The sequence below is a fragment of the Cucumis sativus genome, chromosome 5, assembly GCF_000004075.3.
Source record: "Cucumis sativus cultivar 9930 chromosome 5, Cucumber_9930_V3, whole genome shotgun sequence".
In the NCBI taxonomy this organism is placed as follows: Eukaryota; Viridiplantae; Streptophyta; class Magnoliopsida; order Cucurbitales; family Cucurbitaceae; genus Cucumis; species Cucumis sativus.
Window position 1 is genome coordinate 28,678,841 of NC_026659.2, and position 21,552 is coordinate 28,700,392.

At 31.9% G+C, this 21,552-nt stretch overlaps 2 protein-coding genes and 1 long non-coding RNA gene across 4 annotated transcripts; 2 read left to right on the plus strand and 1 right to left on the minus strand.

The window, feature by feature from the left end:
• The first annotated feature begins 3,038 nt into the window (after positions 1-3,038).
• Positions 3,039-8,307, plus strand: LOC116403691. Its single transcript, XR_004216499.1, has 2 exons — positions 3,039-4,086; positions 6,959-8,307. It is a non-coding gene; the product is annotated as an uncharacterized LOC116403691 (long non-coding RNA).
• Positions 8,308-10,493: 2,186 nt separating this feature from the next.
• LOC101219170 (uncharacterized protein sll0005) lies at positions 10,494-18,447 on the plus strand. The gene is made up of 16 exons (XM_011657586.2): positions 10,494-10,981; positions 11,515-11,690; positions 11,939-12,098; positions 12,186-12,238; positions 12,515-12,658; positions 12,775-12,879; positions 12,963-13,088; positions 13,570-13,761; positions 13,861-13,967; positions 14,040-14,202; positions 14,329-14,394; positions 15,307-15,400; positions 16,659-16,771; positions 17,167-17,237; positions 17,422-17,614; positions 17,871-18,447. Exons 1-16 carry the CDS (start codon positions 10,660-10,662, stop codon positions 18,312-18,314), a joined length of 2,529 nt encoding a protein of 842 aa, XP_011655888.1. The 5' UTR covers positions 10,494-10,659; the 3' UTR covers positions 18,315-18,447.
• Positions 18,448-18,807: 360 nt separating this feature from the next.
• Positions 18,808-21,105, minus strand: LOC101207006 (ubiquitin-conjugating enzyme E2 20). Of its 2 annotated transcripts, none has more exons than XM_004142382.3 (6): positions 20,701-21,105; positions 20,376-20,403; positions 19,555-19,785; positions 19,308-19,371; positions 19,168-19,227; positions 18,808-19,082 (listed from the first exon to the last, which is right to left on the minus strand). In XM_004142382.3, exons 1-6 carry the CDS (start codon positions 20,826-20,828, stop codon positions 19,027-19,029), a joined length of 567 nt encoding a protein of 188 aa, XP_004142430.1. In that variant the 5' UTR covers positions 20,829-21,105; the 3' UTR covers positions 18,808-19,026. The 2 variants fall into 2 exon arrangements, with proteins under 2 accessions (XP_004142430.1, XP_031741501.1); XM_031885641.1 differs by lacking the exon at positions 20,701-21,105 and adding an exon at positions 20,119-20,239.
• Positions 21,106-21,552: the final 447 nt, after the last annotated feature.

Below are 21,552 nucleotides of genomic sequence, written 5' to 3' on the forward strand. Positions count from 1 at the left end.
AATTATATATTTTCACTACACTGCATGCTTTGGCAGCCTTTTCAATTTACATTATTATTATTCTCAAATGTTTTGCTTCACGAAATTTTACAATTAAAAAAGGTTTGTCTTTGAATATTCCCTTCCTCCTCTCTTCTTTTCTTTTCAGAAGAACACAAACATGTATAAGGTAATTGAAACTATTGATATGTAATAAGCTATTGATGAGTTTATGTATTACTAATATAATCTTTGTGTAGTGTGTGTGTGTGAGGAGGTAATTGGATTAGTATTTCATAGCATTAACATACATATTTTTATATGTTACATAAATTTAATCTTAATGCATCAATATATGGGTCCTTTTTTAATTATTTCATATAGATATATGAAAGAAAGTTGGGGTACAATTTCATGTTTAATTGTATTGATCAATTTTGTCTGATTGTATCAAATTCTATTTCATGATGGTTTTGAGAGAATCACGGATGCAATAGGTCTGTAGGTCCAAAGGTGATTCTTTTGTTCCAAAATCTAGGTCTATTTGCTACATCTTATAATATATATAACAAACTAGCTCTACATTTCCAATTAATTGTATTTATATCTCAAGAAAATTATAGGTGAATTTTATAGCTTATTTTTAGTACATAGTTTAATTTTAAAAAAACTATAATTAATTATATAGTTTTTGTAACATTTAGCTCGATAAAAAGTTGTAACACTAGTTTCCGAGATGAATGTAATCCACAGCATGCACAATTAGATTTGTAATGTTTCATATATTAATTATGTACATAATATTCTAATGATATTTCCACTATTTCATAAACTAAAAACTGTGATTAAATAGCAATCTGAACAAAATGTTTAATTTAGGAATATCGATCTGTACTTCCCCCATAGTTTCTTCTTCTAAAAACATAATATAGTAATAATTAAGTTAAATTCTTAAGAAAATGCCAAAAGACCTTCTTCATTTGTGAAATTAATTATACAAAACATGACTATTTACTAGAATAGTTAATTAATAGACTATATATATATATTATTACTTTTGTAATAATAATATAATATAATTTATAATATTATTCCTTTAAATTATATATCTTGAATATCTGACACTGTCCATTTCCCCCCTTATGCCTGCCCTAAAAAAACCTTTGGAAGAGCATTGTTTTGACAGCTAAAGATTCTTGTGCAGACATTGACTATTCATTGAAACAATACACAGTGATTTGATTACAAATACATATATGTTTTTTCTTTACCCAAAAACTCAAACAATCTTCACCATATATTCATACAATCTTTCTTCAGTTCAAACCCATCTCTAGATGATCAAAAGCATTGAACTTAACAGTACACCTCTATGAGATTGAAATCAGCTTACATAAGTACTTGAAATTGTTTTATACTTAATCACAATCATATATATATATATATATATATATATATATAGTGTTTGAACAATTTTGAGTTTTGTGTGTTGTTTGGCTTGGATTTAGGGTTTTGCAAATTCCCTAACCTACAAATACTGAACTTTTTGTATATTTGTTGTCTATTGTTATTTTAATTAGCATTTAACAACATCCCTTTTTATCTTTGGAGTGAAAAGGTTCATCAAGGGATAGCAATGGTTAACATTGATCATATTAATTTTTGTTGAGTTAATGTACATGATGTGACATTCGACTGATTAATCATGGATTAGTGACCTCAAACTAATAATGTCAATATTAGTTGTGATAGTATATATATATAATTCTATACCCCATATATTGAATTGCAATCTTGCAAGTATTAGCATTGATGTGATGTATAGGTTAGAAAGTGATTTTAATTTATTAACGAGTTTAAAACTATATATAAATCAAATTGATTATACTATTTGATAATGAATTAATTAGGTCACTTTTACTTACTTATTAGTTATTGTAATTATTTGAGAAAATGACAACTTTGTAGCGAGAGATAAAATGCTATTTTCCATCATTTAATCCGTCTCCTCTTTATTTGTGCGCACTTTTGTATGTTTTTTCTATTACAATGAAAATTGAACTACTTTTATCTTTATTTTCAATTCCTAATTTGAATGGATGAAACCTCTATATGATTAAGTTATGATATTTGATTAATTAAAACACACACCACCAAAAACACAAAAATGAAAATGTGGGTATATAATTCTACGATCTTTGGATAAAAAAGTTAAGTTGGTGGGTAAAAATAGGATTAATACTAAGTGAATTAGTTTGGTGTGAAAATGGGGTGTGGACACAAGCCATTAATATATATGTTTATAGAAAGGGAAAGAAAAAGCAAGTGGAAATGTGTGTCCTATATTTAAATTTTTACAAAACAAAACAACAATGAATGTGATTGAATTATTTTTTAAATAAAAATCTAAACTAAAAAGTGATTGTGGGAGAAAAAGAAAAGAGGGTGATACTTTATGGTATTTTCCATATTTTCCATCATATTTTAATGGTTTAATTGAGATTTGAAAGAATAAAAAAAATGCAAATTAGGAAGTGGGAGAAGAAGGGAAGGAGGGGAAGGGAGAGGGGATATGAAGAATCATATGTATTTCCAAACACTCCAAGACAAAATGAGATTCAGAATACCAAAAGCAATTTTTGCTTTTATGACCATAGAAAAGGAGATCTCAAACCCCATAAGGACCCTTGCTTAGGAACTTGCGTGCTTACTAACTCAACTCGATCTAAATAATCACTTTTCTTTTTCTTTTATCTCGTTCTATATATTATATTCAACACGAGTAAATCAATGAATATGATCGGTATTTTTACATAAACTATAAATTGGATGATTACTTGTTAGAAAACATAACACACACATAAGTTAGAGTGTTTATTCACATAATCTTTCATTTTACTCGAGTTTTTATGTAGATAGATCTATACATAATAATTATGATGTTTTTCTTGCTAAAAAGGGCTATAGGCTAGGGTATAGGTGATAGAGATGATGTGTATGTGGGTGGGGGTAGGGGGGGAAGTGCTTCTATATTTAGAGGCAAAATATGGGAGTGAAATTAAACCCCAAAAAACTCCCCACCTTTTTCTTTTTTACATTTCTTCCCTTACAGACATAAACCCCACCATACATTAAGCTTCCTTAATTCCCTAAGTTTAGCCCACTTGTTTGCTTGCATGTTTTATGCCAATTCTATAGTTTTTCTTTTTTCTTTTGTGGGGTTTTTCATTTTTCTCTCCTTCATTTCTTTGATCATGACCAAGCAAACTTTTTCTCTCTTTTCTACCCTTTTTTCCCTTCTCCCCTTCTAAATATATACCTCCATTTCTTCCTCTCTTCACCTCCTTCTCAACTTTCCCAACTCTCTCTCTCTCTCCAACTATTCATCTCTCTCTCTAGGATCTTTGTTCTTCTCCAAATGGCCAAGAACACAAAACCCATCTTCTTCTCTCTCTATATGATTCTATTGTTTTAGAATTTTACATCTCAGACTAACGAGCAAGGAGATTCTTCAATTCTATACGAATCTCTTACTAGAATTAGAGAGATATCTAACTATTGAGTTAATGTTCAGATTGGCAATTTTTGTTCATTCTCTTACTGGAATTTGATTTTCCATAAGAGAAATTTGGTAGGGTTTTGATTAATTTTCTCCTCCTATAGAAAAAGGGAAAAGCTAGTGTCATGCAAAAACTCCACACACATACCATTAACTAACCCATCCAATGGTTGTTTGATATGGTGATCTTTTGTTGTGTGTGTATGTGCCTGGCTCCCTGTATGCCATTTGTAGAGCGCATCGGAATCCGATGGGCCTCCGCAGATGGCGTATGAGGAGCCATGCATATATCTTAATTTCACCTATATCTTCTCTCTCTTTGTGAATTAGGGTTTCATTTCAAACCCTCAAAAGTTAAGGTTTTTGTCAAATTTTGCAGAAGGGGTTGTGGGGGATGACGAAGAAGAAGAAGGGTAAAAGTGAAAATGTTTCCCTGTGGAGGGATTATTCGTTAATAACCCAAAATTTGCAGGAAAACGAGGAGTCTCTGCACAGAAGAACCATGGGAAAAAACAAATCTACTGTGGATCTATTGGCTCAAATTGACGGTAAAATTAACTTTGAATTTTTCTTTTTATTCTTTTAGAATTTATAATTTTGATTATATTATATATAATATATAAAGAGAAAAAGATGAAGGGGTGTTGTAATGAACTGACATGCCATAGAAGTTATAAATAAGTTAGAATTTTTCTTTCATTTTAATCGGCGGCCGTTCATCTCATCGCACGCTTTGTCTCCTCTTCTTCTCATCCCTTTCTCTTCTCCATATCTCTGTCTCTGCCATATTTAATTCTTTTATTCCATCTCTCTTCTCAATTATTATTATTATTACATTTCAATATTTATTTATAATATTGGGGGTGTGGAATATAGCTCTCTCTCTTGATTGGAGTTATGTTCATTTTTGTCAATATTTTATATTATATCTTGCCTTTTTTTAGTCTCTTATTTTAAATGTAAAATTGATGTGTGTACTATGTGTATATATTTGAGAAAAATATGTAAATGTGATATATATAGTTTAAGTAAGGATTTGACTGTCTTCAACCTAATGAAGAAAAATAAGAGTTTTGTTTAAATAGACAGTAGTTTAAAGGCGTTTTTCAAGTGTTAGTATATTTGTAAAAAAATGTTTATAATTCTTTAGAATGTTAATCTAAATGGGTTTGTTTTTGTTTTCTATACTTCCGTGTTTGTTGCGTTTTTTACACTATAATATATATCTAATTCTAAAAATATAGGAGAAGATTCAAACACTACTTAATAGGTTGTTATCGATTTTGAAACTGTTAAAATTATTTTGTTGTATTCGAGATCATTTGAAGATGAAAATTTAATTAAGTGTTTAATTTTATGTAGGTTTAAATATATATTTTACATTACAAAAAATAGTTTTGAACGACTATTGTTTATCGAGTAAAAAATCACTTTTTTCATTTTTAAAATCATTCTAAAACATGATTGGTTCAGGTGGGTTGTCTGACTCGGACACTCATATATAAAAGAAATCACTCTACAACATGATTTATTTAAATAATTCTATAGAATTTTCATTTAAAATTGTAAAATCTGTTACTAAAATTAATTTTAAATGATTAAGAAAGTGTTATAGTGAAAGTAATTTTATGAATTTCTTAAATCACTCTTAAACTTATTATTATTTTGAGTTATGTGGATGGACTTGTGAGTTCCAAGTTTGGAGGGAATGTCTTAGTCTTGTCTTAATTCTTGGATACACAATTGGGGAAACTAATAATCAATTCAGTGTTTGAAGCTTCAAACATTCTTTTCCATTGTGTGTGTATATATATATATTTAGTTTCTATTGAAAAATGAGATTTTTAACTTTTATATTATATTACATATTTCTAGTTGATTCTTATCATTCAAATTATTGATTATGAAACATTGATGTGACATGTTTATCATCTATCTAATACTTTGCCACATGATGTCCCAACTTATCCAAAGTTATCTTATGGGAATATATATGTTGATTTGTAATTTTGAACTTTATATTATATATATATATTTCAATTTAGTCTCTGTCATTAATATTATATAATATTAATGAAGTACTACCATGACAACTCTATTATATAATCTATTTAACAATTTACAATCTCACAAATTAATCACACCTAACTTCGACTTTAATAGAAGTTATCTTAACGAATATATGTCATTGTATGTCTTAATGAAAATGTTTCAATTCGATGCATCTTCGAATCTAAATTATATATATATTTTTAACAAAAACAGTCATTTTACATGTCATATATACATGTATTATGCACGTTAGCACCTTGACAATAAAAATATGAAATTCAGCAGAAACCATGTGACATTCATTAATATTCATAATGTGCAGCCTATAAGTATTGTTATCTTATAGCTAATACAACATATTTTCCATTAATTATATAACATAATATCTTGTTGCATATACTGTTATTCAAACAACATTTCTTGCCACACAATTTCAATGGTAAATGGATGATATTCCTTCTTTTGCATAGGAACTGCACACTTTAGATGTTGTGCAAATACAATATATTTGCTTGTTTCATAAGGTTAATAAAAATGTAAATTTATGAAGTCAAAAGTAGAGATATCAAGAGAAAGAGGAATACATGCATTATATGATAAGTGTCACCTATATATAAAAAGGTCATTATAGATCTAATCTAATCATACAAGGATCTCTAGTTTCATTCTAAACATGATTTCGGTTTAATTTTGCTCTTCCTAACTCAGAACGTTACATTAAGAGTCAAAAGGAATATAGTTCAACGGACATATAAACCAAGAATATATGTTACTTATTTGTTTATTTGTTTATTTGTTTAATTGTTTAATTAAAGGGTCATGTGTTATGTTTTGAAAGACAAAAGAGATCAAAAGATGAATGTGTTAGAGATTGGACAAAGTGGGGTGAAGGGAACTATAAAGTTAACCGACACAGCCTGTAGAGTCCAATGGAAACAGGTTGCTGATAAACATAATTATTTACACATAGAAAACACATATATATATATTACTTTATTTTTGTTTTTGTTTTTTTTGTCTCATTAACAAGCTGTTTCTTTGTCATTTTTTCCAACTTATTATTTGGTCTTCCTAATGTTTTCAAGCACATATTGATGATAATAGGATTTCCCCATGCTCCCACACATTATATTTTTCTGCTTTTATATGTATATATTTCATTTTTCCTGTCAAATTAAATTTCAAAGTTTTTATTCCAATTGTCCTTAGAAAAGGGAAATTATTTGTTGGTTTTATTAAACCAGCCACACTTTTTTTTGGATTGTTTGAGTTTACATTTCAACTGAGATTTCCATTAAACACAAATATCAGTATTATTCAAATTTATTATACTTAATTTTTCTATTTTTTTGGCAATGGAATTATTAGGCTATATTGAAAACAAATCAAACCAATTCACAGGTAGCAGTACCGTTTTCTTGGTATGTGGAAGTAATGTCAACCATCAGTGTAATCATCAACTTCATTTTCTCTAAAGGTGATAACCATTCTCTTAAACTTTGGTTATAAATAAATCGATTAGGCATCTTTGTATAGAATGGAGCGTACATATCACATATGATAAGATAAGGACAAAACCAATAATATTGGAAATGATAAGATAGGGTTGATATAGTCTATACTATACACCCAAAATCAAAAGGGTTCAACATCAATATTCAAATTCAATCAATAATATCTCTAAAACGTAACGTAACAAATTGTAAAATTATTTACTTAAAGAAATATGGAATTTGGACATGGGAGAGATGGATAGTTTTAACTGTGGGGGGTGAAATACACACGTCCTGTACTCAGGGCTGAGACTGAGGGGGGAAAAGCAAATGATTGTGGGAAAAAGAAAAGGGTAAAAAAAAGAAGCAAAGATGTGATGAGGGAAGAGATATAATATAGTAAATAAGTAATAGAAATCTGGAAAATTGAGAGGGTAAAATATAGAATTCTGATGAATATATTTAGATATATATATTTATAAAGAGAGACAGCAAAAGAAAAAGAATCTCTCACTTTCTCTATTCTGATCCTTTTAAATTTCTCTCTCTACACACACGATCGAAAGAGATATATGGACTGAGAGGAATCTCTCCCTTAATTTGGACCCAATGAAAACCAATAAACAAACACTTTAATTTTAACTATGGCCTCTTTCATGATAATCATTTAAGTCCAATGATTTGTTTTTAGTTTGAAAGTTATGTATGCATGTAAATGTAAATACTTGTTTTTACCTCTAAATTTAATATTCTGACGTCGAAAATGGATAGTAAATTCGATATATATAAAGTTGTGAGTTCACTATATAAAAGAGAATTTTGAATAATTTCTGCTTTTGTGTCTTCCATATCTCTCTCAGTCTCAATCCCCTCCGTCATCACGATTAAGGAGAGATCTGTTTCTGCTTTTGTTTCTCACTGCACACAATACATATGAAAAGGGGGAGAAGGATACACAGAAGTGGCAGAAGGAGAAGGACAATATGATAATATATATGACACACATTACTCTCACCTTAATCAGTTTAAATTTAAAATTTTTGTAACCTTCTTTAGAGTGAATACTTATTAGATATAAGTAAATTGCAACACTTTTTTTTAAGAAAGACCTCATGTTATTAAGCCTTTGAGGGCAAAACACAGGAAAATACAGAAGGAAAGATCAGTCATCTCTACAACATTATTAAAATCCTAAGAAAATGAAGAGTTACAGATTGAAATGGATAGAAAGCATGCAATTAAATTTAGGGTCAAAGTTAATTTTTATACATAACATATGTGTATATTTTTTATTTTCTAAAAATAGTTGGGAATCTCTCTGTTGAAGGACCACTGAACATAGAGGGGGTTTTGGGTTTTGGGTTTTGGCTTAGTAGTTAGTGTGTGTGTGTGTGTGTTTGTGGGGTTAAAATTGGGGTGACAGTGTCAGCTAAGCTTCAGAGAAATGGAGTATATATTATTGTATATTAACAGACAAAAAAACAAACCCATAAGATAATATTACACAATATACATAAACATATATTATACACTTTTGTGTCAAAATGGAAATATATATATCTATATGCATTATTCAGTCAAAGCAATAGTCAAATATATGTGTGTAACGTATCAAGGACTCTGCACTAACCCTATCTCATCTAATATTTCCCTCCCTCTCCTGTCTCTTTCTTCCCCTTTTCTCTCCTTTTGAACAATATTATTTTACCTCCAATGTTGTTTTTCGAGAAAGAGGACAGTAAAAACTACCATAGTATGGTGTTTTTTTTATCATAAACATCTTAGGGTTACGTAAATCTACTTTTGAAAAAAGCAGTATATAACAGTAACGTTTTTCTTTTAAACAAACACTTTTTCAACCCTCTTATATGCTTACTATTATCTATCGCAGTATGGTTAATCTCAAATTTAGTATTAATTGGTGTTTACATTATTCAATATGGTTCTTTGTTATTTGATCAATTGGGTTAAGTTTGCATTGGTTTTTTTACTCTAACTTTTAGGTTTCACCCTATGCTAAACTTGGATGTGTGTATGTGTTTACTCCATGTTTCACCCAATAGCAAGTTGTGACACGATGAACTTTTACATTTTCTTGTGTATGTATGTGTATGTATTTGAGTTAGATATATATAACCGAAGAATGAACGGAGAGAGATGTAATATTGGTTGTACTTAAGTAATTTTTTAAAAAATATATGAGTAGGTTTCGGTAGACGTACACGAACATCTCCACTAGGTGAACACTTTCTTAGCGTGCTCATCATTCCTGCTTCATCAATATAATCAAAGATAGTACAAGAAGCATGAAGAGTACAAGAAAGGGCTAGAGAGATATGCCCGAAACAAGGAACCCAATGGAATAAACAAAAGCATGAATATTTAAAGCAATATAACTAACATTGTAGGTTGTACTTAAGTATTATTCTTCATATGTATACAACAAACCAAAACTAATTTTTCATTTAAGAATAGTTGCAAATATAACAATTAGATTCAAAATAATTAAGTACATATAGCAACATTTAAATTTTTTTGTAAATATAAAATCGGTGAAATTCTATTAGTGATAGTCTATCACTAATAGACAATGTTGCAAAGTATTAGTTTATCTCCGTAATCTATCATTGATATAGTTTACTATATTTTCAACTTTTCATTAGTTGGTTCTATTCTTTGCTATTATTCTTAAAATTTTTGCCCTTTCATTTGATATTATCAATATTTTTTAGGAATAGTTGCAAATTTAGAAATTGAATTCAAATTAATTAAGTATATAACACAATTTAAAAAAATTTACAAATATAGCAAAATTTGTCAAATTATATCAATGATATAAGTCTATCACTGATCATGTTGTATTGATCTATCACTGATATATCATATGAAGTATATCATTGATAGTTTTGTTATATTTACAATTTTTTCAAAATATTGCTATATCCTTAATTATTATTGCTAAAATAGTCGTCTATTTCAATTTTTCTAATTTTTAAATGAATAAATATGTGAAGCGTGCTGAAATGGAACTTTGACCCATTGGGCCTTAACATGGCCCAACTCATATCCTAATTGAGATATATTGGGCCGAGGCTGTTGTTTCATAATAACATGACATCAATCAGAATATTCTATTATATATATATATAATAGAATATTCTTGAATTTATATGTCAAAATAGAATACTCTGAGTTTATGTTTTTGTGATACAAAATTTCAATATTTAACATACTAATTAATTAATTTTCAAGATTTTTAGTCATTGATAAAAAAAATGTGACAAATAAATCCAAAATTAATTGTTAAACACTATGGATTAAAAGAACGAAATGTTAATTAATTTTCAAGATGTTCGAAAATAGAGTTTTACGGTTCTACCCCTATCCCTATAACTGTACCAGATGATCGTTGCTCCTTAGAACTCTACACACAGCCACAGATTTCCCAAATGCTTCTCTTCAGCTCCGTTTCACTTTCCCCTACTCATTCCTCATTTCAATTCACTTCCGATTGGTTTATCACTACTTTCCGGTTACATTAGATTCTAGCTACTCCCCCACCTTCCTCCGTCTTCAATGGCGGCAATGGCGATGGCCGCATCTTCGTCGTTTTGTCAACCGCTGCCTGCAGCGACCTCCGGGCAGGCCAGAAAGTTGACGTTGCTCAATAGAAGGAGGCCACTAGTGTTGGCCAATTGGGGGCACTTCGCGGATGTAGTTCGCAAAGATGTGGAGTTTATAAAGGGTGGATTGGGCAAAGGGATTCGTTGGGCGAATGATGCTTTTCGAATTCCGCAAGTTTCCAAGTCTGTCGATGATGTTTTATGGCTTAGAAACATTGAGGACCCCCAAGCTGTTAATCTTCCTACTCCTTCTCGGCCGCAACCTTCATATCCAGGTTAAGGCTTCTGTAGCTCAATTGTAATGGTTTGAATTTAACCTAGAGAAGTGTATTTCGTTACGGGAATATGAAATGGTGTTTACATTCTAACTTTTTTTTATAGCCTTATAGTAGCAAGGACATGTTTGTGACTTGTTGTGAGTGATTTTTTTATTCTTTATATGTAATTTATTTTAATTATTTTCGTATGATCATTTTAACGTTTGAAGTGTTTATCAAATAGCGTTTTGGAAAGGCTATCAAATAGCGTGTATTTGATAGCGTTTTGGATTATTGTATGATCATTTCAGCGTTTAGGAAAGGCTTTTTGTTTCTAAGGTTTTGTAATTGTTTCTTATATATTTCTTATCTAGGAGATTTTGTATTCTTTAGCACTAGTCTCTTTTCATTGTATCGATGAAAATGGTTTACTCCTTTTCGAAAAAAAAAAAAAAAAGAGGTTTCCGGTTACACGTGGTTGTCTCTCTTACCAGCTATATCCCGTTTTATTGTAACAATGTTCGCTGTTACTTATACTCATTTACGTGCAGAACTCTCTGGTGTTGATTTGTTCATGGCTGACCTTAAGGCCTTAGAAGCATATGCCGTTTATTATTATTCTCTATCTAAAATTTGGACAAAGCCACTTCCTGAGGTTTATGATCCAGAAAGTGTTGCTGAATATTTCGGGTGCAGGCCTCATATTGTGGGCCTTCGATTGCTAGAGGTATTAGTGCAATCCTACATTTAGCGTGTTTATATATTTGTTTATCTGTATGATTTACATAGAGGTGCTTGAGGATTGAGTTTAAATTTTTTATTAAAAAATTGTTTCTTCCCTTAGTTTATTGTGGATAAAGGCAACAGGATTGCACACACCACTCTGAGAGTTTTAGTTCCATCTTGAACTAGCCATTACCCTTGGAATTGGATGAACTAGATGCTTATTGCATTTACGATGTTTTCTATTGGAAGGTATTTTCCTCATTTGCTTCTGCAGCAATAAGGATTCGAATGTCTAGAGTGCAAAAGTTTCCGGGGACAAGTTTGCATGAAGACAGTGATGAATCTAAATCCAATTTTGGTTTAGTGCTCAAGGAAACCCTCTTAAACTTGGGCCCCACTTTTATCAAAGGTTTGTAACTCCTAATTGTTGAACTTGTCTCTTCAAACCTCATCAATATTTTATCCATTGAGTGCTAACCTTGTCACTCTAATGCAGTTGGTCAGTCTCTTTCTACAAGACCAGATATCATTGGTAGTGAAATTTCAAAGGTTAGAAGAAAAATTTTGCTTATAACTCTTTAAATTGCTTTTGGTGGCAAGACACATGCGTGTCCTACTAACGTTTCTGCCTTTGTCTTCACACCTTCCCATTGCTGTTTTCCTGGATCCACAGAACCTGAATTTGTTTTCTCATCACTGATAATGATAGAACTTTCAATAATGAACTTTCTACATTTTTAATAATTTGTTGTTCATTCAAAGTAAACTGTAATGACTAGTTTGTTATTTGTTTTTTTATCTTGTATTTCAAAATTCTAATTGCAGGCTTTGTCTGAGCTACATGATCAAATTCCTCCTTTTCCCAGGACCATTGCTATGAAAATTATTCAGGAAGAATTAGGTTCTCCCGTAGAATCATTTTTCAGCTACATCTCTGAAGACCCTGTGGCTGCAGCATCTTTTGGTCAGGTGTCTATGTATTTGCAACAAAAAAAAAAAAAAAAAAACTGCTTGTTAATGCTTGTTCAGATTTCAATATGGGGTTTGCTGGAACTTGAACATTGAGTTTTTTTTTAAACATACAGGTCTATCGTGGAAGAACCCTTGATGGGATTAGTGTGGCTGTGAAGGTTCAACGCCCTAATATGCTTCATGTGGTAGTGCGCGATGTCTATATTCTTCGACTTGGGGTATGTATTGTCTTTCAATGATTTCTAATTTTCTCTATATACATTTATATAACACGTTGCTTTAATATAAATGTCTTTTTCAGCTTGGATTCTTGCAAAAGATAGCAAAGAGAAAAAATGACCTTCGCCTGTATGCTGACGAGCTAGGGAAAGGTTTGCTTGGAGAATTGGATTATAATTTAGAGGCCAGAAATGCAACAGAGTTTATGGTTGGCACTTCTTTCTACCTTCAATATCTCACCCTTTTTTTAGAATTATGTCTGAGAAGAGCTTTAAAAAATATTTTCAGAATTCTTGCTGTTTGGTTTAATGCTTCATTACATTTAATTTCTTTAATGCACCTTTATATAGCATTCCCTTTGACTTTGGTGTTTTGATCGCACTGGCAACTTTTTAATTTTTAATTTTATTTTTTAGTTTAATTTTGTTTAAGAAGAAGAAGAAAGTAAGTCTGTGTGTTAGACACATCAAGATCTGTTTGGACATGATACCAATTCTTATTTTATATGGGTGTTTAAGTATATGTATATTTTTGACGAAGAACCAAATTCCTAGATAGTCCAACCCACTACATTTTAGTTTCTGTTTTTCTTGGTGTATGACATTTGATGCTGAGACATTTCCTTCCCTTCTGTTCTTCTTTCATGTATGCTAATAAGGATTTATCAAATGGTTCAACTGCTTGTGCAGGAAACTCATTCCCGCTTTCCATTTATACACGTGCCCAAAGTTTTCAGACATTTAAGCCGAAAGAGAGTCTTGACTATGGAGTGGATTTCTGGTGATAGTCCAACTGAGTTACTCACTATATCTTCCGGGAAACCCAGCTCAACGTATTCAGAGAGGCAAAAAGTTGATGCCAGAAGGCGCCTTCTTGATTTGGTGTGCTGAAATTGCATTGATCAAACAATTTTTTGTTCCCACGATCCCATAACTTGTGTAAAATTGATTTTTTAGGTTTTTATGCATTATTTCTTCTAGGTTAACAAAGGAGTTGAGGCAACATTAGTTCAGCTTCTTGATACTGGATTATTGCATGCTGATCCACATCCTGGAAACTTGCGTTACATACCTTCTGGACAAATAGGGTAATTTTAACTGCCTAGTGCAAGTATAGAATGTTTTCTGTAGAAAGTTCTATCAACATTTCATCTTTCCAGGTTTCTAGACTTTGGTTTACTTTGTCGGATGGAGGAGAAGCATCAAGTAGCAATGCTTGCATCCATTGTTCACCTTGTAAACGGGGAATGGGCTTCCCTTGTTGAAGCTCTTGCTGAAATGGATGTCGTGAGGCCAGGGACTAATATGCGGCGTGTTACTTTGGTATCACATCTGCTTTCTCCATTCACTAAGAATTCTGCTGTTTGTTTAGGAGAGCTAATGCTTTTCCTAGATAGGAATCTCTGCAAGGCCCTGCATGCAATTGACATGTGACCAATCATGTTTCAGGATTTGGAATATGCCTTAGGAGAAGTGGAGTTTAAAGCTGGAATTCCTGATGTAAAGTTCAGCAAGGTGAGATTGACTGAGATTTTGTCATTTATTCTATCGAACATATCATAAAACCTTGATTGCGGTTTTGCATATTACAGTTATGGTTTTTATTTCTTGCTATGTTTTAGGGTTGAGAAAATGAGTAGAATTAACCTTATGAAAGCAGATGGTTTCCCTTGGTTTATATCATTGGTAATTAGGGATTGCGAAATCCTCTTATGGTTGAATAATTATTTGTCTGATCAGATGAAATATTGAAATAAAAGCTATTGCTTATAGGTTTTATTGGTCATCAGCATACAGTGTACTGATCACTCAGCACTTGGTTAATTCATGCACTTAGTTTCATTTTGTGTCTTATTCTAAGGCAATGGTTGTGAGTGATTTTGGCATGGTTAAAATCCCTCTTTTAATTTTTTTTTTAATCACTCCCAATAAGATTTAAATTTTTCCAAATTAATTTTATAGTATGAAATCACGTGACGAAGTGTAGAAAAAAATATTAAATTGATTTTGAATGATTAAAAGCATGTTTAAGAATGATTTTGAACATGACAATGTGTCTTAAATAACTTTATTTTACAAGTTGAGAACACTTCACAAGAACTAAGCCACATGAATGAAGTGTCCCAGTCTCCTTTCCCTAACATTTTCTGCGGATAAATTTGCCGATAAATTATGAAAGGAAACGTAAACACATTCCTAATGCCATGCAAGTGAATTAGTGTATACTCTGAATGAACATGCATTGTATTACTCTTATTTTTCATATAGCTGCATTGTTTAATTATACGGTGATTGTTACTTCTAGTTACATGATCATCGACTCATCCTTGTTAAATATGCATTATATTTCTTGCACTTGAGCTAAACCTGACGGTGTTTCTGCTTCATATTATTGCTGGCTGAATGATCGTGATTACTTCCATTTAGGTTCTTGGAAAAATCTGGTCTTTAGCCCTCAAATACCATTTCCGCATGCCTCCGTACTACACACTAATGCTGCGGTCTCTTGCCTCCTTCGAAGGTGAGCTACTGCATGCTTTTAACTCAGTAAATTTGTTAGAAAATTTTACATTGAATATACTAGATCATCGCACTCTTGCTTTTGTTTATCTATGGATCTTCAAGACTATAACAAGAAGGTTTTTTTTTAATGGAACTCCAATGTTAAATAGAGAAAATTTAATACCTGAACTTTTAGGTATATGTATGTTTAAAATAAATCATAAATCATTTGCTTGTTAAAGAATATTTTAAATTTTTTTATAAGATAAAAATTACTAGATTTGTGTTTATTTGGTTCTTAAACTTTCAAAAAATATCTAATAGGTCCTTATCGAATAAATCCCTAACACTTCGTGCGTAAATGGTCGATAAATTTTCAATTTGTATCCAATAGGTTAGTTGATATATTCATTTTTTTAATAAGTTAATTGATAATTTATTAATTTGAAAAAAAATTGAATTTTGTCTATTGAAACTTTAAATTTTCAATTTTATGTTTGTTAGATGTGTGGATTTGAAAATTATGATAAATAGACTTAGTTAACTTTAGGGTTCGTTGGACACAAAATTATAATTGTTTTTTAAAATCAACATAAAACTGAAAGTTTGAGACTCTTGTGCATTTTTTAAATAGTAGACATAAGATTGAAAGTTAAGAGACCTATTAGACAAATATGCACGTTTTAGTATAAAAGAAAATTGCAATTGATGACTATTTTAAGAATAATAATTAGGGATGTAGCAACATTTTTAAAAAATTGCAAATATAGCAAAATTGTCGCTGATAGACTTGTGTCGCTGATAGACTTGTATCGCTGATAGATTTCGTATGATCTATCCGTGAATCAATATTTTCAACATGGTCTATCGGTGATAGACTTATACCATTGATTGAATTTGATAAATTTTGCTATATTTGCAAAATTTTTAAAATGTTGCTATATACTTAATTATTTTGAATCTAATTGCTAAATTTGCAACTATCTCGGAGGTTGGATTGGGGTACGAAAAAGAGTGTTGGGAACAGTAGCAGTAAATTTTATTATTTTCATCATAAACTTCAAATCATATCCTTCACAAATATTATTGTAGCTTAATTTAAGTTGTAGCAAGAACTTTAGGGAAATACTTGAGTTGCAATATCTTCATTAAATAAATAAAAGCATCGACATGCGTTTTACGGTTGGTGTATAACATTTTCCTCCCCGTTTCCATCTATCCCATTATTATATCACCATCGAATTTTCAAAATTCATCTTTTTTTCTGGTGCCCTCAGGGTTGGCATTAGCTGCAGATAAAGATTTCAAGACCTTTGAAGCTGCATTCCCTTATGTTGTACAGAAACTTCTCACTGAAAATTCAGTTGCAAACCGGAAAATATTACACTCGGTATTTAATGCTCTAGAAACTTTTATAAATAACTTCCAGGGTTTTACTCGGTTGATATTTGTTGATGATAGTGATTATTTTGAAGTTACAGATAGCGATTGGAATGTCTAATATACATTAGTGCTATTTTATTATTATCATGATCGTATTCAGGACATTTTTTTTATGATAATACTCTTTTTAATGGTTGAAGTGATGCGGCTATAAGTTCAATGCTTCTGGATGTTACGAACATTCCTATTTTTCTCACTGTTGCATCAGTTGCATCTTCTTCCCAAAATTCAATGTGCATTTTGTTAATACAGTGTAACCAATTGAAAGTTACCATTGTTCTTTGTAGAAAATCTTAGAAGAGGGATGTTTCAACTTTTACCATTCCTTTTTTTTTTTTGCAGGTGATCCTAAACAAAAAGAAAGAATTTCAATGGCAAAGGGTTGTTCTTTTTCTAAGAATAGGTGCAAGGAGGTATGTTAGGTTATGTTTCATTTCACCATCTGTTGAATTCGTAATGCTCTTCTACACTCTCACGAGTCGTTCATCTAAGGAGAAGTGTTGTCTTTCCAATACATCCGTAGTTATTATTTATACACTTTCGTGGGTTGACAAAGCCCATCTTCTAAATTACCATTTTTTATGCGTTGAATTTCAGGAAAGGTTTGCAACAAATGCTAGCTCCACATAATGAGGCAGCCATTGAACTTTCAGCCGTTAAAGCTAATAATCAGGCAGCCATTGAATATTCAACCGTTAAAGCTAACAGTGACCTCGAACTTGTGAATTTAATTACAAGGCTATTAGTATCCAAAGAAGGCGCAGTGCTTAGAAGACTCATAATGACCGTAGTAAGTGTAACAAACAATCTTCTACCGTAGTTAAACAATATTATGATCTAAACCAACCGTCTGTGGTTAAGTTGAAGTAATCTTCGCATCTCATCATCTAATTCACAGTTGATGGTTCTAAATGGCAATCCATTTTCAAACTACCTGTTTAACTTACGACCTCGAACATCACCTGTTCAACAGGTTGTATAACTGTGTCTTGAGTTCTAAAAAAAACTACTTATTTAACTCTTTATCTTTGCATCTTGATGAACAGAATGGAGCTTCACTGATCCAAGCAATGGTTTCTAAAGAAGCAAAATTCTTCCGCCAACAACTTTGCACGATCGTAGCCGATATAATACACCAATGGGCACTTAAAACACTAGGACAGGGCTCCCAAGCTACAGGGCTTGGCACGACGGTTAGAATGGGAATTCTATCTGACAAGAAAGGGCGAAGTAGTTCACAATTAACAACAACAGGACAAATTGATTACATTTCTTTCTTGAATGACCGGCGGATGAGATTGCTTTTCTCCAAGGTGCTCAAATCAGCGAGCACAAAACCAATTTTAATGCTCAAGTTTTTCTGGACATCCTTCGTAATTTTTGTGACAGCTTCAGCGGTGGCTTGCCATCGGATAGTTGTGTCGTTGTCAGAAGCCTATTTGGGTCCCATATCGCTTAGTCCCAAGCAATATGCAGTAACTGTAGGCTGAGTCACAGCCACAGGTGTATTGTATTCCATCCAAGGCCATAATGGCTGAGCTGTACATTTTGTATTAATTGAATTCTTTTTCCCCTTTCGCAATGGATATATTACCATAGGAATCTATTCTCTGTTATTACTCATGTATGATAGTCTAAGTATCCTCCTGAAATTCTGATAAGAAATCTGCTTAGGATTAGAGGAGCCGTGATCCCCAATAATTACTGATTAGTGTCTTATTCATTGAGTCGTTGTAAATTGATTAATAGTCAATGTATTAGCTTAATAAAAACGCTCATAAGTAACATCAAATCAATTGTTCTTTTGCTGATCAATCCTAAATTATAGCCATTGTTTTTCTTCCCTAATAACAAACAAACAAAATTTACCGTCAACATTGCTTGTAAGCACGGGTAACAAACAAGTAGCATAAGAGTATGACTTGAGTTTGAAATTTGTGATGTAGCGCCCAGCAATTAAATACAGAATAATAGAATTAGCTATGGAGGTTAAAATACGTAAAAGTTCATACTTCCAATATAACAATCATGGGCAAATGGTACAAATATCCAGTTCATATGTAAACTATAATCTCTCTTTCTCTTTCTCTCTATGTTATGAAGTTTGAGACCTTTTTATCTCGACGCTTTACAGTAATTTTAATGTATGCCAAACTGACGATATGGTGTCAATCATTTGTTTTCTACTTAGGCTTTTCCAAATCAGCCGTCTAAGACTGCACCAGAAAAATACTGTTTGTGGACCATCTTTCTGTAATCTGGACAACAAGAAAATAAGTGATCAGAAAAGAATCGCCATTAAAACAAAATGATGGGACACAAGGGGAGGGACTTGAGTCCAACCTTCCTTGTTATTCCACAGAGCAGCAGCATAGCTGTTGAGAGGACTCTCTGGGTTCGGCTCTGCAAGGAAACACAACACTTCATCAGGGTGAGGATCAAAAATAGAAAATTGATAAATTTGTTGGCAGGAACGAGCAAACCTCCTAATAGGCTTTGAATAGACAAAAGGATGGTTCTGCAATCATAAGCGGAAGACCACTTGTCCTATCAAAAAAGAGGAAATTACATCAAATATAAGGATGAGGTTCGAAAAACCAACTAAACTGTCTGTGGTGTGTTATACACCCTAACAAACTTCAATAGTAAACAACAACAAAGGATATGGATTGTACAATAACCATCCAAAACATAGGGAAGCAAAAACACCACTGTATATTTAACTGAAACCTGAAGAATATCGAGACAAATGTTGCCATATTGATCAACATTTGGATGGAAGCACATCGTCTCGAACTTAACAAGCGGTGGCTTGAAAGGGTACTCCATTGGAAAATGTAAGGAGAGTTTGTAGGACAAACCCTCGTATGAAGTTCCTTTCCCACCCTCAATGGTGCCTATCCATGTGAAAATGCTCTCACCATCTGGGAAAGCTGATACACCTAGATCACCTCCACTCATCTATAGTAGAGAGCATCACCAAATAAATATGGTTAATGAACTATCCAGAAGACAGGCAATTTATAACCATCTCATGGCTGCAAAACCCCATTCAACAACCAGGAATGATCTTTCTACGAAACAACAAACCTAGTAAAACACAATATTATGGCGTAACAAGACATTGTAGAAACAAATATTCAGCATTATCAAATACAAAGAAATGCAAAGTTGAAATCCAAGATGCCATTATTTGCCTAATGATCTTGGATACAAGATATCAAGAAGCATGGTATCTGCCAAAACAGAATGTGAAAGTTCGAAGAACCGACGTCAGGTACAAACTACACTTACTCTAAAAAGAAATCAGGGATTGTGGATGGGACCATGATGCCACAACAAAAGGGAAGAGCAGTAAAATTACATATTTTCCAAATCTTGTCATATTGACCACCAAATTAAATCAGTCCCCACTCTGCAGGGAGAAATCCAAAATTGCTTATTCTCAAATCTCAATGTTTCAACCAACTTAAATGACATGGATACCGACTCAAGATGACCCAATAATACCAAAAATTCAAGAAGAAATGTAAAAGCAGAAAGAAACATACCATCAGTGACATCAACTCCTTTTGCAGCCTGCAGCCAAATAAAGAAAAAAATGTCAAAACCCCACAACTATAATCCGCAATTAATAAGAATCCGTAAATCTGAAGCCTGCTACAGATTTGATAATCAAATCAAAACATGGAAAAGCAAGCAATAATTAACATAACAGAATAGTGTAAAAAAAAAACTAGAAAGTAACAACAAATCGTACGTCCCTGAATTCTTGCTATCGTTTTCAATCCTTTCTTGTCCATTTTTTACATTCTCCATAAATCCCGGGAACGAAACAATAAATAAACCAAAAGAATGATGAAAAAGAAGAATTACCTCTGTGCAACAGCGTTGGAATCGATAGGATTGGAAGAAGCGGCAGGCTGCTTTAATGAAGAACTGATTAGATGATGATGCTGCGACATGGACGAGTTTTCGGGTGTCGGATTGGGTCTGACTTCCATATCCACAACACAAGGATCAATAACAGTCCCCAGAAAGAAAAATCCTCCAAGCCCACAATGAGATCCAACTACGAAGTAAACAATGGGAGGATGAAATGCAAAAAAGGGTCGTTCTTAAACTCAAAAAGATTTGAATTCAATGATGAGTTTAATCAGTGATATTTCACTTTCTTCTTTGTGGAGAAAAATTGTTGGGTTAGTGGAGAAGGTGGGGATGAAGACGGACGGTGGCTTTATACGCAGCGATGTTTAGTTTTGTTTATTTCGGCGAAACGAAGCCAATTAAATAATACAAAAACCAAAACTAAAATATATATATTTTGTGAAATGTTATATTTTTTTTTATATAATTTCCCTTTCCTTTTCTACTCTTTCTCTAGATCATACAAATTTTAAAAAATTATTTTGAATCTCAAATCTTGTTAACGTAATTACAAATATTGTAAAATAATTAAACATCATGAATTATATTAAGATAGATTAACGGACACTATGTTGAAATAAATAGTTAATTGTTTGTATTTCTTCATGGAGATACATCGTGAGTGTGTGATGCATTACTTCGTGAAAATACTAGTAACTAAATTATAGAATTTTTCGAACGTCTATGAATAATTGATTGAAGAGAGCGCATTGTTTCCATAATTCAAAATCTTTACGTTAGATAGATCCACAAAATTTCGTTTATAAGAAAGATAGTCTGTTTTATTTTGAGTTTCGAAAC

What these genes read in the sequence shown, in the direction of transcription:
- LOC101219170 (XM_011657586.2), top strand. Translation starts at nt 10,660, where the DNA reads ATGGCGGCAATGGCGATGGCCGCATCTTCGTCGTTTTGTCAACCGCTG. An exon ending in TGGGCCTTCGATTGCTAGAG is followed by an intron (nt 11,691 to 11,938) that starts GTATTAGTGCAA and finishes TTCTATTGGAAG; the next exon opens with GTATTTTCCTCATTTGCTTC. An exon ending in GTCTCTTGCCTCCTTCGAAG is followed by an intron (nt 15,401 to 16,658) that starts GTGAGCTACTGC and finishes TGGTGCCCTCAG; the next exon opens with GGTTGGCATTAGCTGCAGAT.
- LOC101207006 (XM_004142382.3), bottom strand. Translation starts at nt 20,828, where the DNA reads ATGGAAGTCAGACCCAATCCGACACCCGAAAACTCGTCCATGTCGCAG. An exon ending in AGGAGTTGATGTCACTGATG is followed by an intron (nt 19,786 to 20,375) that starts GTATGTTTCTTT and finishes TCTCTACTATAG; the next exon opens with ATGAGTGGAGGTGATCTAGG. An exon ending in TTTGTCTCGATATTCTTCAG is followed by an intron (nt 19,372 to 19,554) that starts GTTTCAGTTAAA and finishes CTTTTTTGATAG; the next exon opens with GACAAGTGGTCTTCCGCTTA.